We start from the raw sequence: 19,985 nt of genomic DNA, 5'->3' as shown, positions 1-19,985 counted from the left end.
GCCATACTAGAGCACTGCTTTCAAAGTTTTAATTGATTATATTGATCTCAGTACTATGTCAACCATTTATATGATATACCTAAAACATAATGCGATAAAGTCAAAACAATCCTAGTGTTACAACTGGAGTACACATAAATACACATCTGTGTATATGCACAACACATTTGTACAGGGAAGGCTTCTGCATAGTTTCCACCTACCAATTTCCATTTACAAGGCATTAAATTACTGAAATGGGCCTACTTTAACGTGAAATTACTTTGTAAATATAAGTTTTTCTCAAAAATGCTAAGAGTAAAACATGTTTTATATGATACATTCTACCAGGGTCCGAAATCTGAAAGTGTTTAGTTACAAAAAATTATTTTAAAAATCTGTCGGTCAAAAGGAAAAGATCCAATCACAGTTATGGCAGATACTGGCGTTACGCAAATGGCACCCGTGCCAGTGGCACATAAAAGCGCGCATAACACTCTGAGTGGTTGGTATTAGGAAGGGCATCTAGCCATAGAAAACCATTCCAAATCAGACTGAATAAGTACTAGGCTTACAAAAATAAGTCCCGGGTTGATTTGTTCGACTAAAGGTGGTGCTCCAGCATGGCCGCAGTCAAATGCTTGAAACAAGTAAAAGAATATATATATATAGGCACAGTAAAAGAGAGTAAGAGCAGGAGTGGCTGTGTGGTAAGTAGCTTGCTTACTGACCACATGGTTCCGGGTTCAGTCCCACTGCGTGGCACCTTGGGCAAGTGTCTTCTGCTATAGCCCCGAGCCGACCAATGCCTTGTGAGTGGATTTGGTAGACGGAAACTGAAAGAAGCCTGTCGTATATATATATATATATATATATATATATATATATATGTATGTGTGTGTTTGCTTGACAACCGATGCAGTTCGGCAAAATAGACCGATAGAATAAGTACTGGGCTTACAAAGAATAAGCCCCGGGGTCGATTTGCTTGACTAAAGGCGGTGCTCCAGCATGGCTGCAGTCAAAATGACTGAAACAAGTAAAAGAGTAAAAGAGACACACACACACATTTATGTATGTATGTATGTAATGCTTATTTTATTGTGTTATATAAATATATTTTCAGAATGTATTGAAGAAATTGCTGACTATTTCAATCAACAAACTCATTTCTACATGAAAAAGGTCAGTATTTGCAGACATTAATATAAGGAAATTGATGAATGGTGAGGGTTGTGCTAATGGTTACATGAGTCTGCATTTTTATATGAAATAAATGGGGATTTGTCTACTTATGGGGTGATTTGGAACCATTATTTAATGCTGATTTCAAACATGTATTTCTTTACTACCACAAGGGGCTAAACACAGAGGGGACAAACAAGGACAGACAAAGGGATTAAGTCGATTACATCGACCCCAGTGTGTAACTGGTACTTAATTTATCGACCCCGAAAGGATGAAAGGCAAAGTCGACCTCGGTGGAATTTGAACTCAGAACGTAACGACAGACGAAATACCTATTTCTTTACTACCCACAAGGGGCTAAATATAGAGGGGGCAAACAAGGACAGACAAAGGGATTAAGTCGATTACATCGACGCCAGTGCGTAACTGGTACTTAATTTATCGACCCCGAAAGGATGAAAGGCAAAGTCGACCTCGGCGGAATTTGAACTCAGAACCTAACGGCAGATGAAATACCTATTTCTTTACTACCCACAAGGGGTTAAACACAGAGGGGACAAACAAATTAAGTCGATTACATCAACCCTAGTGCGTAACTGGTACTTAATTTATCGACCCTGAAAGGATGAAAGGCAAAGTCGACCTCGGCGGAATTTGAACTCAGAACGTAACGACAGACGAAATACCTATTTCTTTACTACCCACAAGGGGCTAAATATGGAGGGGATAAACAAGGACAGACAAAGAGATTAAGTCGATTACATTGACCCCAGTGCGTAACTGGCACTTAATTTATCGACCCCGAAAGGATGAAAGGCAAAGTCGACCTCGGCGGAATTTGAACTCGAAACGTAACGACAGACGAAATACGGCTACGCATTTCGCCCGGCGTGCTAACGTTTCTACCAGCTTGCCGCTGATTTCAAAAGTGTTTTTAGTTTTTCCCTATCACATCCAGATTTTACACAAATGGTTGCCAAGGATATGATGATTTTTTCTTGTCATTCATTCCCTTTTGTGGCAGACTTTTAGATAAAAAACACAATGAAATTAAGAACAATAATAGAGACATAGGCATAGGAGTGGCTGTGTGGTAAGTAGCTTGCTTACGAACCACATGGTTCCGGGTTCAGTCCCACTGCGTGGCACCTTGGGCAAGTGTCTTCTGCTATAAAAAAATTGCCTTAAAAAGTTATGTAGACATTTAAACATCAAAAATCATGCAGACTTGTGTTACCTCATCTGAAATATAACTAGTACCTGCATTACATACATTGACAGGACACATAAGTGACCCTGTCCATCTAGCTGTAAGTTGGTAAATTGTGGAGGCGCAATGGCCCAGTGGTTAGGGCAGCGGACTCACGGTCGTAGGATCGCGGTTTCGATTCCCAGACCGGGCGTTGTGAGTGTTTATTGAGCGAAAACACCCAAAGCTCCACGAGGCTCCTTCAGGAATGGTGGTGATCCCTGCTGTACTTTCACCACAACTTTCTCTCATTCTTACTTCCTGTTTCTGTTGTACCTGTATTTCGAAGGGCCGGCCTTGTCACTCTCTGTGTCACGCTGAATATCCCCGAGAACTACGTTAAGGGTACACGTGTCTGTGGAGTGCTCAGCCACTTACACGTTAATTTCACGAGCAGGCTGTTCCGTTGATCGGATCAACCAGAACCCTCATCGTCGTAACCGACGGAGTGCTTCCAAGTTGGCAAATTATTTTAAATCAGCCAATTAGCAGAATCATTAGAGAGAAGAATAAAAAGCTTTGTTTGAGGTCTTTGTGTTTTGAGTTCAAATCCCACCATGATAAGCTTTGTCATTTTGGGGGATAAATAAAATAGTCATCCAAGACAGCAAATTGGTGTAATTGTTGTAGCGTTAGACATGATGCCTTGTGGTGTTTGTTCAAGCACTTTGTCTTCTAAATTGTTGAGTTTTGATGGTCCCCAGCTGCCTCTGTTGCAAGTATTTTTGCCAATGTCTTCAGTTTGCGGATAACTAAGCGCAGGAGTGGCTGTGTGGTAAGTAGCTTGCTAACCAACCACATGGTTCCGGGTTCAGTCCCACTGTGTGGCATCTTGGGCAAGTGTCTTCTGCTATAGCCCCGGGCCGACCAATGCCTTGTGAGTGGATTTGGTAGACGGAAACTGAAAGAAGCCTGTCGTATATATGTATATATATATAAGTGTGTGTGTATATGTTTGTGTGTCTGTGTTTGTCCCCTAGTATTGCTTGACAACCGATGCTGGTGTGTTTACGTCACTTAGCGGTTCGGCAAAAGAGACCGATAGAATAAGTACTGGGCTTACAAAAAGAATAAGTCCCGGGGTCAATTTGCTCGACTAAAGGCAGTGCTCCAGCATGGCCGCAGTCAAATGACTGAAACAAGTAAAAGAGAGAGTAAAAAGAGAGTAACTCCATACTTTCTTCAAATCTTGGAGGTCCTCAGAAAATAAAGGATCATTGTGCTGCCTTTTCCACCTTGACTTTTATTTCTCAATGAAAAAAAAAATAGGAGCCAAGGGATTGCGGAAACAAGAACTTACTACTCTAATTAACAATGGTATCACAATCAGATTGCCAAATGCTTTGGTTGTTGCTGTTGTTTTTTTAACCCCAGGTCAGTTTTGATCAAGTAGATTTATGACTTAAAGAGAGATGTAACTGATTTACTCGCAGCCAGTATATGACTGGTACTTGTTTTAAGACATACACATCCCCTTCCCCAATCCCAGAAACACGAAAGCAAAAGATGACCTTAACAATATTAGAACTCGGAAAGTGAAGAATATAACTAAGTACATCTTGGCATTTTGTTTGTCGCTCTGTTGATTCTACCATTCTAAAACTAATGATGATGATGATAATGGTTTACAGTTTGTGCACAGGGGCACAAATTTCCAAGGAGGGCTACTGTTGGTTGTTATTAATACTGTTGTTATCATTTTACAGATGAATGGCGCAAACAGTTACCCACTGAACAAAGTGGAGAATAAATGGTATGTAGAAATTTTATTAGCATACACCTGCCCAACACACACATGCATATGTGCAAATTTACTCTTTCTCATTGTATCAGTTACTTGTGCAGAGTTACTGGACCCCACAGTAATGTCAAAATTATCAAGTCTATCAGCCCTAGTCTAGTACATTCCATAACAAAATTCAATGGAAAGTACTGTACTAGGACTGACAGATCCACTAATTTCAACATTATTTTGGGGTCCAGCAAACCTGCACCAGTAACTGATTTAGGGGACGTTTATGTTAACTGTGTACATAGAGAATTTCCTGAAGTAAGAGATGGATTATATAGGGATGATGTTCTTTTCACTATCCATAGGTCTAGTAAGGTTAATGTTAAAAATTCCTGGAAAAAAACTTTTTAAATTCTTTAAGTACCTCCGTCTGTCCATTTCCATAGAAAATGAATTTCGGAAGGTTAACTTCATTGATGTTACCCAGCACTTAAGTATCGGACAATGCCAACCATATCATAAACCAAATGCGTGTTTAAGATATGTGAATAAACATTCTAATCATCCTAGAAACATCATAAATTCTATCATTAAAAATATATCAACTCATATTTCAAAGCTTCCTGTCAATGTGGGTGTATTTGTACAAAATGAAAATTACTGTAACTGTGCATTATCTGAAGCTGGGTACAAGGGCAAAATTTACTATATCCAGTATCCGAATACTAATAAAATTCCTAGTAATGATAGGATATTAAATATGAGATAGTGAAGATGCAGACGACCACTCGGTTCAAAGTCTCTCTTGACCAGAAATGGCCTGAACTCTTTGCATGAACACCCTCCCTGTACATAACTCCATGTCCCCCTACATGGCCTTGCTTTTTGCTTTTTGAGCCAAAAAATTAACTTAACTTATGATGATTCTTGATAAAGAGTGCAATAAAAATAAATCCATCAAGCATCTTTATTTAATCCTTTGGTGTTTAAACCGGCCATATCTGGCCCAAATATTCTAAATGTTTTATATTCACACTGGCGATATCTAGCCTCTCACACCTAACCTACAATGTCATGCTAAAAATAAACAATCACATCACTGAAACCTCAAAGCTATAAGATAATGCATGATTAATTCAAAACAATTTGAGTGAAAAAGTATTATATTTAATAGAGTAATCTGAACACTAATGGAAATTGCTGGTGGTACGTAAGAAAGCCATTCGAACGTGGCCGTTGCCAGCGCCGCCCGACTGGCATCGTGCCGGTGGCATGTAAAAAAACCACTTCCCGATCGTGGCCGTTGCCAGCCTCGCCTGGCCTCCATGCCAGTGGCACGTAAAAAGCACTATCCGATCGTGGCCGTTTGCCAGCCTCGCCTTGCCCCCGTGCCAGTGGCACGTAAAAAGCACCATCTGATCATGGCTGTTTGCCATCCTTGCCTGGCCCTTGTGCCGGTGGCACGTAAAAAGCACTCTCCGATCGTGGCCATTTGCCAGCCTCGTCTGGCACCTGTGCCGGTGGCACGTAAAAGCACCCGCTACACTCACGGAGTGGTTTGCATTAGGAAGGGCATCCAGCTGTAGAAACATTGCCAGATCAGACTGGAGCCTGGTGCAGCCTCCTGACTTCCCAGGCCCCAGTTGAACCGTCCAACCCATGCCAGCATGGAAAGCGGACGCTAAACGATGAGAGAGAGAGAGAGAGAGAAGCATAGACGTAACTCTGTAGACACTAAATGTGTTACAATCTCTTTTATTTTTATTTTTCTATCCTGATATAGGTTGTGCTTCATGGCGTTCGATATTAAACTGTCCTGCCATTGCAGTCAATATCACAAACTTCGTAAGATGCTGCAGATGTACTTTACTCGGACAAAACTCCTCCTGGTAATTCCAACATTTTAGTATCGGGAATCAAACTTTACTATGTTAAAAACAATGAAATGACACAATAACACAGAATTTGGTATGTAAAAAAAAAACTGCCATCAACCTTAATTACTGCCTCAGGGGGGGGGGGGAAGCACTCCGTCGGTTACAATGATGAGGGTTCCGGTTGATCCGAATCAATGGAACAGCCTGCTCGTGAAATTAACGTGTAAGTGGCTGAGCACTCCACAGACACGTGTACCCTTAACATCGTTCTTGGGGATATTCAGCCTGACACAGAGAGTGACAAGGCCGGCCCTTTGAAATACAGGTACAACAGAAACAGGAAGTAAGAGTGAGAGAAAGTTGTGGCGAAAGAGTACAGCAGGGATCACCACAATCCCCTGCCGGAGCGTCATGGAGCTTTAGGTGTTTTCACTCAATAAACACTCACAACGCCTGTATTGTAGGTATGCTTGCTTGATCCCTCTCAATGAGGCTTAGACATAGTAATTCAGGGGATTTAAATCAGGAGAGCTAGGAGGTTAAATGTTAGGGGTAACATAATCATGAAAATTTTCAGCCATTCACTCCTGGATCTTACTGGCCATGTAAAAGGGAGCAGAGTCTTGCTGGAACGTGTACGGCTTCCCCCAAGCATCTCTCTTTATTCAGGGCTTGATGTAGGCTGCTGCATTGACCCCTAAAACCTTGCAGGACAAAGTGAGGAGCGTTACTTAGGACTCCCAAGACCTTCACAGACAATGGGAATTTGGTGTTCATAACAATGAGTCTTCAGTGAAACCAGCACAGAACCATCTGTCAGTCCACCTTTTCATTTTTTGATCTTGAAGAAAGTTCTTCTCATTTGAAAAGAACCAGAGCATGTCAGGCACCGCAGGGTGCTTGAGATTGTTCAACAAGTGCTTCTTCAATCAGAAGACACATTCCTATTAGGTGTTAGGAAATCTTTTCTGTTCTTAAATATGAAATGACCAAGCAATATTTAAGGTTATAACCTGTGAGTCATTATGGTTTAGTTTAGTTTAGTTTGTTCCTTCTTGAGCCATTCCTGGCTCATAAGGGCCAGTTTCCTTGGCGTATAGGTTCCCCATCTGGACGGGACGCTGGTCCGTCGCAGGTGAGTTGCAAGATGCAGGAGGAAAGAGTGAGAGAAAGTTGTGGCGAAAGAATCAGCAGAAGTTTCGCCATTACCTTTTGCCGGAGCCACATGGAGCTTAGGTGTTTCACTCATAAACACACACATCGCCCGGTCTGAGATTCGAATCCGCTATCCCTCGACTGCGAGTCCACTGCTCTAACCACTAGGCCATGTGCCTCCACCATTATGGTTGTCACTTTATGACAAGAATGGCATGCATTTTCATCATCTGCATAGAAGCTTCTATATTGGGGCTGAAAAAGGAGAGATTATTTAATTAAAGTTTGGGACACATATGGTTCTTAAAAGCTTTCATAAATAACTAGCATACCCTGTATATATAACCAACCCAGCAATACACTGTTGGTATTTATTTCATTCCCTTTTACTCTTTTACTTGTTTCAGTCATTTGACTATGGCCATGCTGGAGCACCGCCTTTAGTCAAGCAAATTAACCCCAGGACTTATTCTTTGTAAGCCTAGTACTTATTCTATCGGTCACTTTTGCCGAACTGCTAAGTTACGGGGACATAAACATACCAGCATCGGTTGTCAAGCAATGCTGGGGGGACAAACACACACATACATATATATATATATATATATGACAGGCTTCTTTCAGTTTCCGTCTACCAAACCCACTCACAAGGCATTGGTCGGCCCGGGGCTATAGTAGAAGACACTTGCCCAAGGTGCCATGCAGTGGGACTGAACCCGGAACCATGTGGTTGGTAAGCAAGCTACTTACCACACAGCCACTCCTGCGCCTGTTGATGAGATATGGAAAATGGAATCAACCTCGTTCTGATCTGGAATTGAACTTAACTTAAAACTTGTAGGTATTTATTTCACAAACATGAAAGTCCACAATCAAGCGTGTATACCTTGAAGGGGTTAAGTGAAGAAGGACACATTTTTAGTGAATATGTTTAGAGCTTTGAACTTTATTAACTGATTTTTATTTTGTCTGGTTGCCAAGGGTCAGCTGAGGGAGGTAAACTGGGTTATGCATTAAGATAATGGATCCCAACTTTTTCACTACCCTCTTTTACTTGTCTCAGTCATTTGACTACAGCCATGCTGGAGCACTGCCTTAAAGGGCCAACCAAAACCTTGTGAGTGGATTTGGTAGACGGAAACTGAAAGAAGCCCATCGTATATATGTATATGTGTGTGTCTGTGTTTGTTCCCCCAACTGATGCTGGTGTGTTTACGTCCCCGTAAATTAACAGTTTGGCAAAAGAGGCCGATAGAATAAGTACTGGGCTTACAAAGAATAAGCCCTAGGGTCGATTTGCTCACTAAAGGCGATGCTCCAGCATAGCCGCAGTCAAATGACTGAAACAAATAAAGAGAGAGTAAGAGATATACCTCAAGGATTTTCCACAGGTACACAAGTGTGTGTGTGGTATATGTACGGCGAGCTGGCAGAAACGTTAGCACGCCGGACGAAATGCTTAGCGGTATTTCATCTGCCATTATGTTGTGAGTTCAAATTCCACCGAGGTCGACTTTGCCTTTCATCCTTTCGGGGTCGATAAAATAAGTACCAGTTATGCACTGGGGTCGATGTAATTGACTTAATCCATTTGTTTGTCCTTGTTTGTCCCTTCTGTGTTTAGCCCCTTGTGGATAATAAAGAAATAGGTATATGTGTGGTGTATATGTAAATGATTCAAATAATTATTTTCATTTATTTTTGTTTTTAAAATATTTTTATCAAATATCAGAGTGAGCAGCGATACAACCTGTTTATGGAAGTGAAGGAATCTGGTGTTTCGGATCATTTCAAGAACGTCTTAGACTGAGACACCGAGGAACTTTCCAGAATATCTATAAATGTACCAACCTGAAGAACTAAGAAAAGCAAACTTGACAAAGGAACATGTTGAAATACTGACCACGGTTACCAAATAAAAGAGTTGCAAATTTGACATTTCCAAAGAGAAAATGGAATTTTGACCAAATGTGCTGAAAATGACCAAAGTAAGACCAAAGTAAGAGATGGAATTTTGACCAAAATTATCAATTGAAGAATAGTAACAATTAAATTACAGAAATAATAAATAATAGGGCCAATATCAAAGAATTAGAAATATCAATTAGTTTACCAAATGTTGGTATAGAAACTATAATGATGTCTGCTGTTGAGTGTGTTTTGAGTAAGAAATAGGAATTAAAATGTTCTCCAATATTTCAAAAGTTCTTTACCTAATCTTTGCCATCAGTTGCTGGTCGTTAACTTGTATTAAAATTTATCAATTTAGATGGTTTACTATTTTTCTGATAAACTTTACAATTGGAATTATTACAACCAGATTTCAGTTAGGAATCTGCTTACCATTACCAATAAGGTTTTTGTATGGTGAAATTTGCCCTTTTTTTTTTAATTTTATTATTATTATTTTCTTTTTTTTTTTCCTTCTTTCTTGAAATTTTCTTCCGTTTCTCACCGAGTACAACCAGATTTCAGTCAGAAGTCTGCTTACCATTACCAAAAATGTTTTTGTGTGGTGAAGTTTGTCCATTTTTTTTAGTTTTATATTATTATTATTATTATTACTATTTTCTTCTTTCTTCAAATTTTCTTCCGTTTCTCAACGGGTGTTTTCCGTACACCTAGGGCAGAGAAGCTCATTGTATGCATTCCCAGTTTACACGTCCCAGTTAGGAGTCTGCTTACCATTACCAAAAATATTTTTGTATGGTGAAGTTTGTCATTTTTTTTTAGTTTTATTATTATTATTATTACTATTTTCTTCTTTCTTCAAATTTTCTTCCGTTTCTCAACGAGTGTTTTCCGTACACCTAGGGCAGAGAAGCTCATTGTATGCATTCCCAGTTTACACGTCCAAACTCACAGATAAAATATGTATTTAAAAAATACATATTTTACAGTATACCTAGGACTCCATTATTTAATGTCCTTAATTGAAAATACAATGAGGAAAACAACACACAGTAGAAGCAGCAATTATAATCTGCTGATGAGGGGGGGTCTATCTAAAAACTGGAACACATAAATAATTGTTCTTTTTTATTTGCAAAAATCAGATTTTTCCCAAAAGTATGTAAATTAAATTTGAGAAATAAATGCCTTATTTTTTAAAATTATCTTTGAGAGTTGCTAACAGATGTATGCATAGCTGTGTGCTTAAGAAATTTGCTTTGCAACTTTGTGGTTTTGGTTCAGTCTCTCTGTGCTGTACCTTGGGCATATGCTTTCTACTATCATCTCATTTCAACCGATACCTTGAGTGAAATTGGTAGACACACAACACAGCTTGAATGAGAAGTACTGAAATGTATATTATTTACATTATTTACATTCAATTTACACTACGGTAAGCATGGTACTTACCACACAGCCACTCCTGTATGTATATATTTATTTTATATATATGTATTTTTGTGGTAAGTAGCTTGCTTACCAACCACATGGTTCCAGGTTCAATCCCACCGCATGTCACCTCTGGCAAGTGTCTTCTACTATAGCCTTGGGCCGACCAAAGCCTTGTGAGTGGATTTGGTAGACAGAAACTGAAAGAAGCCCATCGTATATATATATATATATGTGTGTGTGTGTCTGTGTTTGTCACTCACCATCGCTTGACAACTGATGTTGGTGAGTTATCCTATCGGTCTCTTTTGCCGAACTGCTAAGTTACCGGGACGTAAACACACCAGCTTCGGTTGTCTGATAAATCATGAAGCCATCCATCAGAACACTCCGCATTCTTTTTACAACACATTACAAAGCTTAAAAGAAATGCTCTTATATTGTTGTAGTTCATTATTACAGTTTAAAGTTTTCTAATTTTTAAAACTATAATATCAATACAGTTCTATATTTAAGAGATGAAGAATTCTGTACATTATTTACATTTGACGGATATTTGTCCTCATCGTTTGTTGTTAATACAACATTTCAGCTGATATACCCTTCAGCCTTCATCAGGTGTCTTGGGGAAATTTCAAACCTGGGTTCTCATTCCCAAGGTATTTTTCGATATTATTATTATTATTATTAGTGTTTAGGTCACTGCTCGGAATCAAACTTGGAATCTTGGGGTTAGTAGTCCACGCTCTTAACCACTATGGTTCTGGGTTCAGTCCCACTGTGTGGCACCTTGGGCAAGTGTCTTCTACTATAGCCTCGGGCCGACCAAAGCCTTGTGAGTGGATTTGGTAGACGGAAACTGAAAGAAGCCTGTCGTATATATGTATACATATATGTGTGTGTCTGTGTTTGTCCCCCTAGTATTGCTTAACAACCGATGCTGGTGTGTTTATGTCTCCGTCACTTAGTGGTTCGGCAAAAGAGACCGATAGAATAAGTACTGGGCTTACAAAGAATAAGTCCCGGGGTCGAGTCGCTCGACTAAAGGCGGTGCTCCAGCATGGCCGCAGTCAAATGACTGAAACAAATAAGAGTATACATATATATAAATATATGATAGATCCAGATTTATAGGTGAGGGTGAAATGGGGCAATTGCTTTGGGCGTCTCAAATATTAGGGGCCTCCTTGTCACACATTGTGACATTGCAAGCTTGCATGATCAAGGCCTTCTCTGATTTGCTTCTTAAAAAAATCTACTTAAAGAAGTCTTGTTAAAAAAAAAATACCAGATTTTCTCCACTTTAGTGACATAAGATACAGAAACCCAAAGTAAGTACCACCCAGTTGTCCAAAAGCAGCTTTAACCCTTTAGTGTTTAAACCGGCCCAGATATTCTACATGTTTTATATTCAAACTGGCAATATCTAGCCTCTCACACCTACCCGACAATGTCATTCTAAATATAAACAATCACATCATTGAAACCTCAAAGCTATAAGATAATGCATGATTAATTCAAAACAATTTGAGTGAAGAAGTATTATATTTAACAGAGTAAACTGAACACTAAAGGGTTAAATCTCTTGGGAATAAACAAGAAAGTAAATGGAGAACAGAATAACAATGTGAGGTATGTTTGCCATCTCAATATGGCTAACCACTAAGGGTGGGTGTTACTGTAGCTTGTAGCCCCAGGAGAACATCGTCTCCAGCTGGCTTTAGGCACACTTTCTGTGCCCTATCGGTATTTGCAAAGGGAGGTCACCTTCCCTCGTCAACCTAAGTGATACGCACGGACTGCAGTTTCTAGCTTTTGACCCATTATCAGCGTACGACAATGGTTTTCAATGAAAGGAGTTCCCAATGCAAATCCTTATATCCTTTTTCCAGTAACTTTTCGTTACTGATCTTGAAAAAGTGTAAACAAGCAATAATAAATCTCTGAACGAGGTATAAACAGTAACTGCACAATAATGCGAGGTATATTTGCCATCTCAATATGGGTGTTACTGTAGCTTGTATCCCCAGGAGATCATCGTCTCCAGCTGGCTTTAGGCACACTCTCTGTGCTCTTAAGGTATTTGCAAATACAAGCTACAGTAACACCCACTCTTAGTGGTTAGCCATATTGAGATGGCAAATATACCTCACATTGTCGTGCAGTTACTGTTTATACCTCGTTCAGAGATTTATTATTGCTTGTATACACTTTTTCAAGATCAGTGACGAAAAGTTACTGGAAAAAGGATATAAATATTTGCATTGGGAACTCCTTTCATCGAAAACCAGTGATTGTTGTGCACTGATGAGGGGTCAATTCCCAGAAACTGCAGTCCGTGCGTATCAATTAGGTTGACGAGGGAAGGATGACCTCCCTTTGCAAATACCATAAGGGCACAGAAAGTGTGCCTAAAGCCAGCTGGAGACGATCTCCTGGGGCTACAAGCTACAGTAACACCCACCCTTAGTGGTTAGCCATATTGAAATGGCAAACATACCTCACGTTGTCGTGCAGTTATTGTTTACATCTCGCTCAGAGATTAATTATTGCTTGCATACAGAATAACAATGAAAAACAATTACGGAGATGTACTTGCATAGCAAGTGATTTGATCTGAGATCATGTGCTGAAACGAAAACAATTGCAGCGTGGAAGGTGTTTGTAAGCCATTTAAGAAACACACAAAAGCCGTTTGATTCACTTCAACATTTAAGTTTAATTTGTCAAAATATTTTCGTCGCTTTAAGACCGCGACCTGTTCACTGACAAAAATCCGTGCTGCATCTGAGAAAGTAGCAGTTAGTTCGTTATATATATGTACGTATGTATGTGTGTATGTATACATGCATGTATGTACGTACATACACCTGTGTGTATGTATGTATGTATGTGCAAAATAACAAAAACTAAAGTTTTCTGAAAAACACTCAGTACTTTTATTTCTCCATCTCTATAAAGGTAAAAGGATAGATAGAATTTGTTTGACCCTACAATGACCTGTAAATTTCAGGTTTTTATATTTGCAATTAAAACACCCTCATTAAAGCACACACCTGCTGACATATATTAAAATAAATGGCCAATACAAAAATAAAAAAATTAAATAAAAAAGAAAAAGAATAAAAATTTCTGGATGAAAAAAGAGATTAAAAGGTAAAAATTTTCAAATTTAAGTAAAGCAACTTCCAACAACGCAGGAAAATTTGACCCCCGAGTAGAATGAAAAACACCTCATAAAGCTAAAATGTTGAAGTTTGTGTATAAAAATTAAATTTGGGAAGGAAAGGTTTATTATATAAATGTTTGAAATAAATTTGTGAGGATTGTCAAGATTACAGTCATCTTAACCCTTTTGTTACCATATTTATTTTGAGATGCTCTGTATTTCTTTCAATTATTTAAAAATATAAAGAATTTAGTTATCATTAAGTTGGTGTTAGGGACATAAATTGTGACTAAGGTTTGGTGGAAGATTTTAATTCAAAATTTATGAAAACAAGACATTTGTACAATAGAGCCAGAGGCGGTTTCAGCCAGGTTGGTATGAAAAGGGTTAAATTAATCATTTGTTAACCCTTTTATTACCATATTTCTGCTGAGATGTTTGGTGTTTCTTTCAATTAATTATAAATATAACAAAGAATTGAGTAAAATAATTTAGTTATCATTAAACTAGTGTTAGGAACATCAATTGTGACTAAGGTTTGGTGGAAGATTTTGAAAACAAAACATTTGTACTATATAGCTAGAGATGGTTTCAGGTGGGTTGGTATCAAAAGGGTTAAATTAATCATTTGTTAACCCTTTTGTTACCATATTTCTGCTGAGATGTTTGGTGTTTCTTTCAATTAATTTTAAATATAACAAAGAATTTAGTAAAATAACTTAGTTATCATTAAACTAGTATTAGGAACATAAATTGTGACTAAGGTTTGGTGGAAGATTTTAATTCAGAACTTATGAAAGCAAGACATTTGTACAACAGAGCCAGAGGCAGTTTCAGCCAGGTTGGTATGAAAAGGGTTAAATTAATCATTTGTTAACCCTTTTGTTACCATATTTCTGCTGAGATGTTTGGTGTATATAAATATAACAAAGAATTTAGTAAAAATAACTTAGCATTAAGTTGGTGTTAGGGACATAAATTGTGACTAAGGTTTGGTGGAAGATTTTAATTCAGAACTTATGGAAACAAGACATTTGTACTACAGAGCCAGAGCCGGGTTGGTAACGAAGGGGTTAAATATCCAATAAGGCGTGAATTATAAATCTGGATTAAAAAATTCACATAAAATAACCTGTGTAACAATAATAAAAAATACAGGGAAATAAAATAATGAATATTATATGAGCTATAACATAGGTAATAGAATATGGGACACATGGGTATAAAATAGAAAGGTATAAAAACATAATGTCATACTGTCCTGGGAATTGCACACAGTTTTGGGATTAAAAGTTTGTGTTTATAGAGAATAAGAATAGAACATATGGGGTCAGTGTATGATGGACAATGAAAATAGGAATATAGAAATTTAACCCAAGTGAGTTTTAGTGCATTTGGAATGGACTGATATCAAAACTAATTTAATTACTTAATTAGCGAGTTAATTACAAAATTATTATTTTTAATTCTCACAACGTGAGATATACACACATATATATATGTTGCTGAATATGTTTGTGTGTCGGTGTTTGTCCCCGCAACATCGCTTGACGACCGATGCTGGTGTGTTTACGTCCCCGTAACTTAGCGGTTCGGCAAAAGAGACTGATAGAATAAGTACTAGGCTTACAAAGAATAAGTCCTGGGGTTGATTTGCTCGACTAAAGGTGGTGCTCCAGCATGGCCACAGTCAAATGACTGAAACTAGTAAAAAAAAGTTTTAGGCGCAGGAGTGGCTGTGTGGTAAGTAGCTTGCTTACCAACCACATGGTTCCGGGTTCAGTCCCACTGTGCGGCATCTTGGGCAAGTGTCTTCTGCTATAGCCTCAGGCCGACCAATACCTTGTGAGTGGATTTGGTAGACGGAAACTGAAAGAAGCCTGTCGTGTATATATATATATATATATATATATATATATATATAATATATATGTGTTTGTGTGTTTGTCCCCCTAGCATTGCTTGACAACTGATGCTGGTGTGTTTACGTCCCTGTAACTTAGCAGTTTCGGCAAAAGAGAGACCGATAGAATAAGTACTAGGCTTACAAAGAATAAGTCCTGGGGTCGATTTGCTCGACTAAAGATGGTGCTCCAGCATGGCCACAGTCAAACGACTGAAACAAGTAAAAAAAAAAAATTAATTTTCTCTCATTAGTTACAGCAGATAGTATTAGTGACTATAGCTGTTGTTAAGTACTAAGCAAAGCCGTGTACTCACTCTACTTATCTGTGTATTTTAGTACTCTTTTATTTGAGCTTTGTGTGAATTTTAAGACAAAGATATCGAAGTGTCCATTTTAAAATTAACAAGTTTTCAAATGAAAACAAACCCATTAAAACTTTGGTACCATTAAAAAAGTGATTAAAATAACAAATAGAAAATATAATAATGATTATCCCATGTGTTGAAAGCTGATAAAAAATTATGTAAAAAATCAACAAAATCACATATCTCACAGGTTAATACTCCTTTTAAAATTAACAGTTTTCATATGTAAACAAACCCATTAAAACGTGAGCACCATAACAAGTAGAAAATATAATAATGATTACCCCATGTGTTGAAAGCTGATAAAAAAAATTGGTAAAAAAATCAAAACTGCAAACAAAATCACATATTTCACAGGTTAATACTCCTTTTAGAATTAACAGTTTCCATATGTAAAGAAACCCATTAAAACTTGAGCACCATAAAAAATATAAAACAAATAGAAAATATAATAATGATTACCCCATGTGTTGAAAGCTGATAAAAAATTCGGTTAAAAAATCAACAAAACTGCAAACAAAATTACAAATCTCACAGGTTAATATGCCTTTTAAAATTAACAGTTTTCATATGTAAAGAAACCCATTAAAACTTGAGCACCATAAAAAATATAAAACAAATAAAAAATATAATGATTACCCCATGTGTTGAAAGCTGATAAAAAAATTTGGTTAAAAAAAATCAACAAAACTGCAAACAAAATCACATATCTCACAGGTTAACCCTTTAGTGTTCAGATTACTCTGTTAAATGTAATACTTTTTCACTCAAATTGTTTTGGATTAATCCTGGATTATCTTACAGCTTTGAGGTTTCAATGATACGATTGTTTATTTTTAGAATGGCATTGTAGGTTAGGTGTAAGAAGCTAGATATCACCAGTTTCAATATAAAGCATGTAGAATATAGGGCCGGATTTGGCCAGTTTAAACACTAAAGGGTTAATACTCCTTTTAAAATTAACAGTTTTCATATGTAAAGAAACCCATTAAAACTTGAGCACCATAAAAAATATAAAACAAATAAAAAATATAATGACTACCCCATGTGTTGAAAACTACTACAAAATTAGGTTTAAAAAAAAAATCAACAAACCCGCAAACAAAATTAGATATATCTCCTTTTAAAACTGATTTTAGAAATGAAAGAAAATTACCAGTACATTACATGCAAAAAAACCCGTTGAAACCTGTTAAAAAAACAGGACTAGACTTTGGTATAACAAAACAACCACCCAAAATTCACCATATAAAATATATATATTTAATTGTACATGTATAAAAAATATATAGCAATAAACATTAACGAAAAGAAACCGTCAAAATATACCAAGGAAAAAAAAATTCCCTTAGTAAACTATTAATAAATCTAAAAAAAAATTGTAAATATATTTAAAATATATCCACCATATAATCTTAGAGAGAATTTCCGGATCTTTTCCTTTTGAACAGCACTTTGTAGCATAATTTCTAGGTAACTAAAAAGTTTTAAACTTCGTATACTGGTAGAATGTGTTTATAAAACATCATTTTCTCTTGGCTTTATTGAGAAAATTCTATAGTTTGTAAGATATTTGTTGTTTTTTTTTCTTCAATTTCTGCAATTTCAACCAATCAATGACGTCTATTGAGATAAAAAAAAAACATTCTGTGCCGTATGAATATGTCCCTCGTTTAAGAAACAGATTGGGTTTATGGATCTTTTCGGTTTGAACGGCAGTTTTTTTAAATTATTTCCACGTAACTAAAAAATTTTAAACTTCGTATACTGGTAGAATGTGTTTATAAAACATCATTTTCTCTTGGCTTTATTGAGAAAATTCTATAGTTTGTAAGATATTTCATCTAAAATTTCTTGCATTTCAGCAATTTTAACCAATCAATTACCTCCACTGACGTAAATAACATTCTGTGCATAATGAATATGTCCCTCCTTTAAGAAACAGATTGGGTTTATTTACATTTGTGAAGAAAAAAGCTATCCTTCCTCTACCCCTAACCCTAAAACAGATTGAAATGCAATAGATCGGTGACATTTTCAGAAAATGATGTTTTATAAACACATTCTACCAGTATACGAAGTTTAAAACTTTTTAGTTACCTAGAAATTATGTTACAAAGTGCCGTTGAAAAGGAAAAGATCCGAATGTCCAGATAACGTGCTTGACTGAGAAAGGGGGAGGTTGTGATTGTGTACTCCAAATTCAAAACAAAGACTATATTGGGTCTATGAACAGATCTCAGTTCACTACAATCTATGTGTGTACACACACACACACACACATATATACATACACATGTGCATTTATATTTATAAATTATACTGTTTTATATGGAGATTGTTAACATTAATAATACTCAGAAACAGGCTAGAATCGAAGTTCTCAAATTGAGCTAAGTTGCTTTAGACACCTTGTATGCAAAGATTTGAGCAAAATGTGTGCAATAGAAGGTTGAAAAAAGGAATTACCTGTGGAGCCAATGTGACATCATGTCAGTCAGATGGATAGATAGATCGATATAGATAGAGATAGATAGAGATAGATAGATTGATAGATATAGATAGATAGATCGATAGAAATAGATAGATAGATCGATATAAATAGATGGATAGATAGATAGATATAGATTGATAGAGATAGATATAGATTGATAGATAGATCGATATAAATAGATGGATAGATAGATAGAGATAGATAGATAGATAAATCGATATAAATAGATAGATCGATATAAATAGATAGATAGATCGATATAAATAGATAGATAGATATAGATTGATAGAGATAGATATAGATAGATCGATATAAATAGATGGATTGATAGAAATAGATAGATAGATCGATATAAATAGATGGATAGATAGATAGATATAGATTGATAGAGATAGATATAGATCGATAGATAGATTGATAGAGATAGATTGATCGATATAGATAGATGGATAGATTGATAGAGATAGATGGATAGATATAGATAGATAGATGGATTGATAGATATAGATATAGATGAATTTATAGATATAGATAGATCGATCGATATAGATAGATTGATAGAGATATAGATAGATAAATAGATAGATAGATAGATCGATATAGATTGATAGATAGATCGATATAGATTGATAGATAAGTAGGTAAATAGATAGATAGATACTGGGCTGTCAGATAAATTTGTTTCTTTCACTGTTGTTTGAATTAGCAAAAAAATATTTTTATCAGTGTTTTATGAATTTTCATTTTATAATTCTGTTCTTTCTCAACGACTTTTGTTTATCATTTTTGAAACTTGGAAGAGGAAGCTGAGCATTTCTGACACTTGCTTTTACTTCGCCTTCAATGAAGGTTCCAAAATTTGCCAAAACTGCTCAAAACATTTGAACTGTTTTACAGAGAAGATGCCATTGCAGAAAGAACCGCACAGAAATGATTTCCACATTTCAGGGTAATTCAGTCTGATAGATTCTTCCTGTTCCAGTCGACCTGTTCAATTCAATGGGGATCAATTGAATGAACTCATCCATGATACCCTATTACCTTCACTCAATGGGTAAAGCCCAAGAACTCGACATAATTAATTGATCAATCATTTTCTTCTAGGCTCATTTAATTTCAGTTGATCTGGTAATTTAAATTTAATTGCATAATCCATAAATTACATTTGCTACCTTTGTTTTGAATTTGGAGAGTTAATTTATTTAATTTAAACGCATAAATCTAATCTCTCTATATATAAACGGCAGTTTGTCTCTGTGTGTTTCTGTGTGTCTGTTTGCTTGTACCCTCACCCTGACCACGGCTTTCAACCGATTCTGATGAAACTTGACACACACATAGCCCAATGTCATAATTCAAAACTAACGCAGCGAAAATTTTGAAAAGTTCCCCCAGTTCTGAAAAAAATCGATAAATTCGACATGGGGTCGAGAATCAGAAACACAAACCACAGACTGTCTAGGGGACGCAACTCGACTTTTTAACTAAAAAAAAAAATTTACCATAATTTTTTTTCCATTTTTTGGCTA

The 19,985-nt window shown here is 36.7% G+C and overlaps 1 protein-coding gene across 1 annotated transcript in view; it reads left to right on the top strand.

The window, feature by feature from the left end:
* Positions 1–10,433, top strand: part of LOC115225654 (telomerase reverse transcriptase-like) — a 64,350-nt gene extending 53,917 nt beyond the window's left edge. The window contains exons 29-32 of the mRNA XM_036514545.1: positions 1,106–1,164; positions 4,123–4,169; positions 5,932–6,037; positions 8,913–10,433. Coding sequence (XP_036370438.1) covers positions 1,106–1,164; positions 4,123–4,169; positions 5,932–6,037; positions 8,913–8,990 — 290 coding nt within the window. The 3' untranslated portion in view covers positions 8,991–10,433. The remainder of the gene's footprint in view (positions 1–1,105; positions 1,165–4,122; positions 4,170–5,931; positions 6,038–8,912) is intronic.
* Positions 10,434–19,985: the final 9,552 nt, after the last annotated feature.

Source organism: Octopus sinensis, linkage group LG28 (assembly GCF_006345805.1).
Source record: "Octopus sinensis linkage group LG28, ASM634580v1, whole genome shotgun sequence".
Taxonomy (NCBI): domain Eukaryota; kingdom Metazoa; phylum Mollusca; class Cephalopoda; order Octopoda; family Octopodidae; genus Octopus; species Octopus sinensis.
Note: the sequence above shows the minus strand (reverse complement) of the source record. Positions and strands in the feature narration are given on the sequence as shown.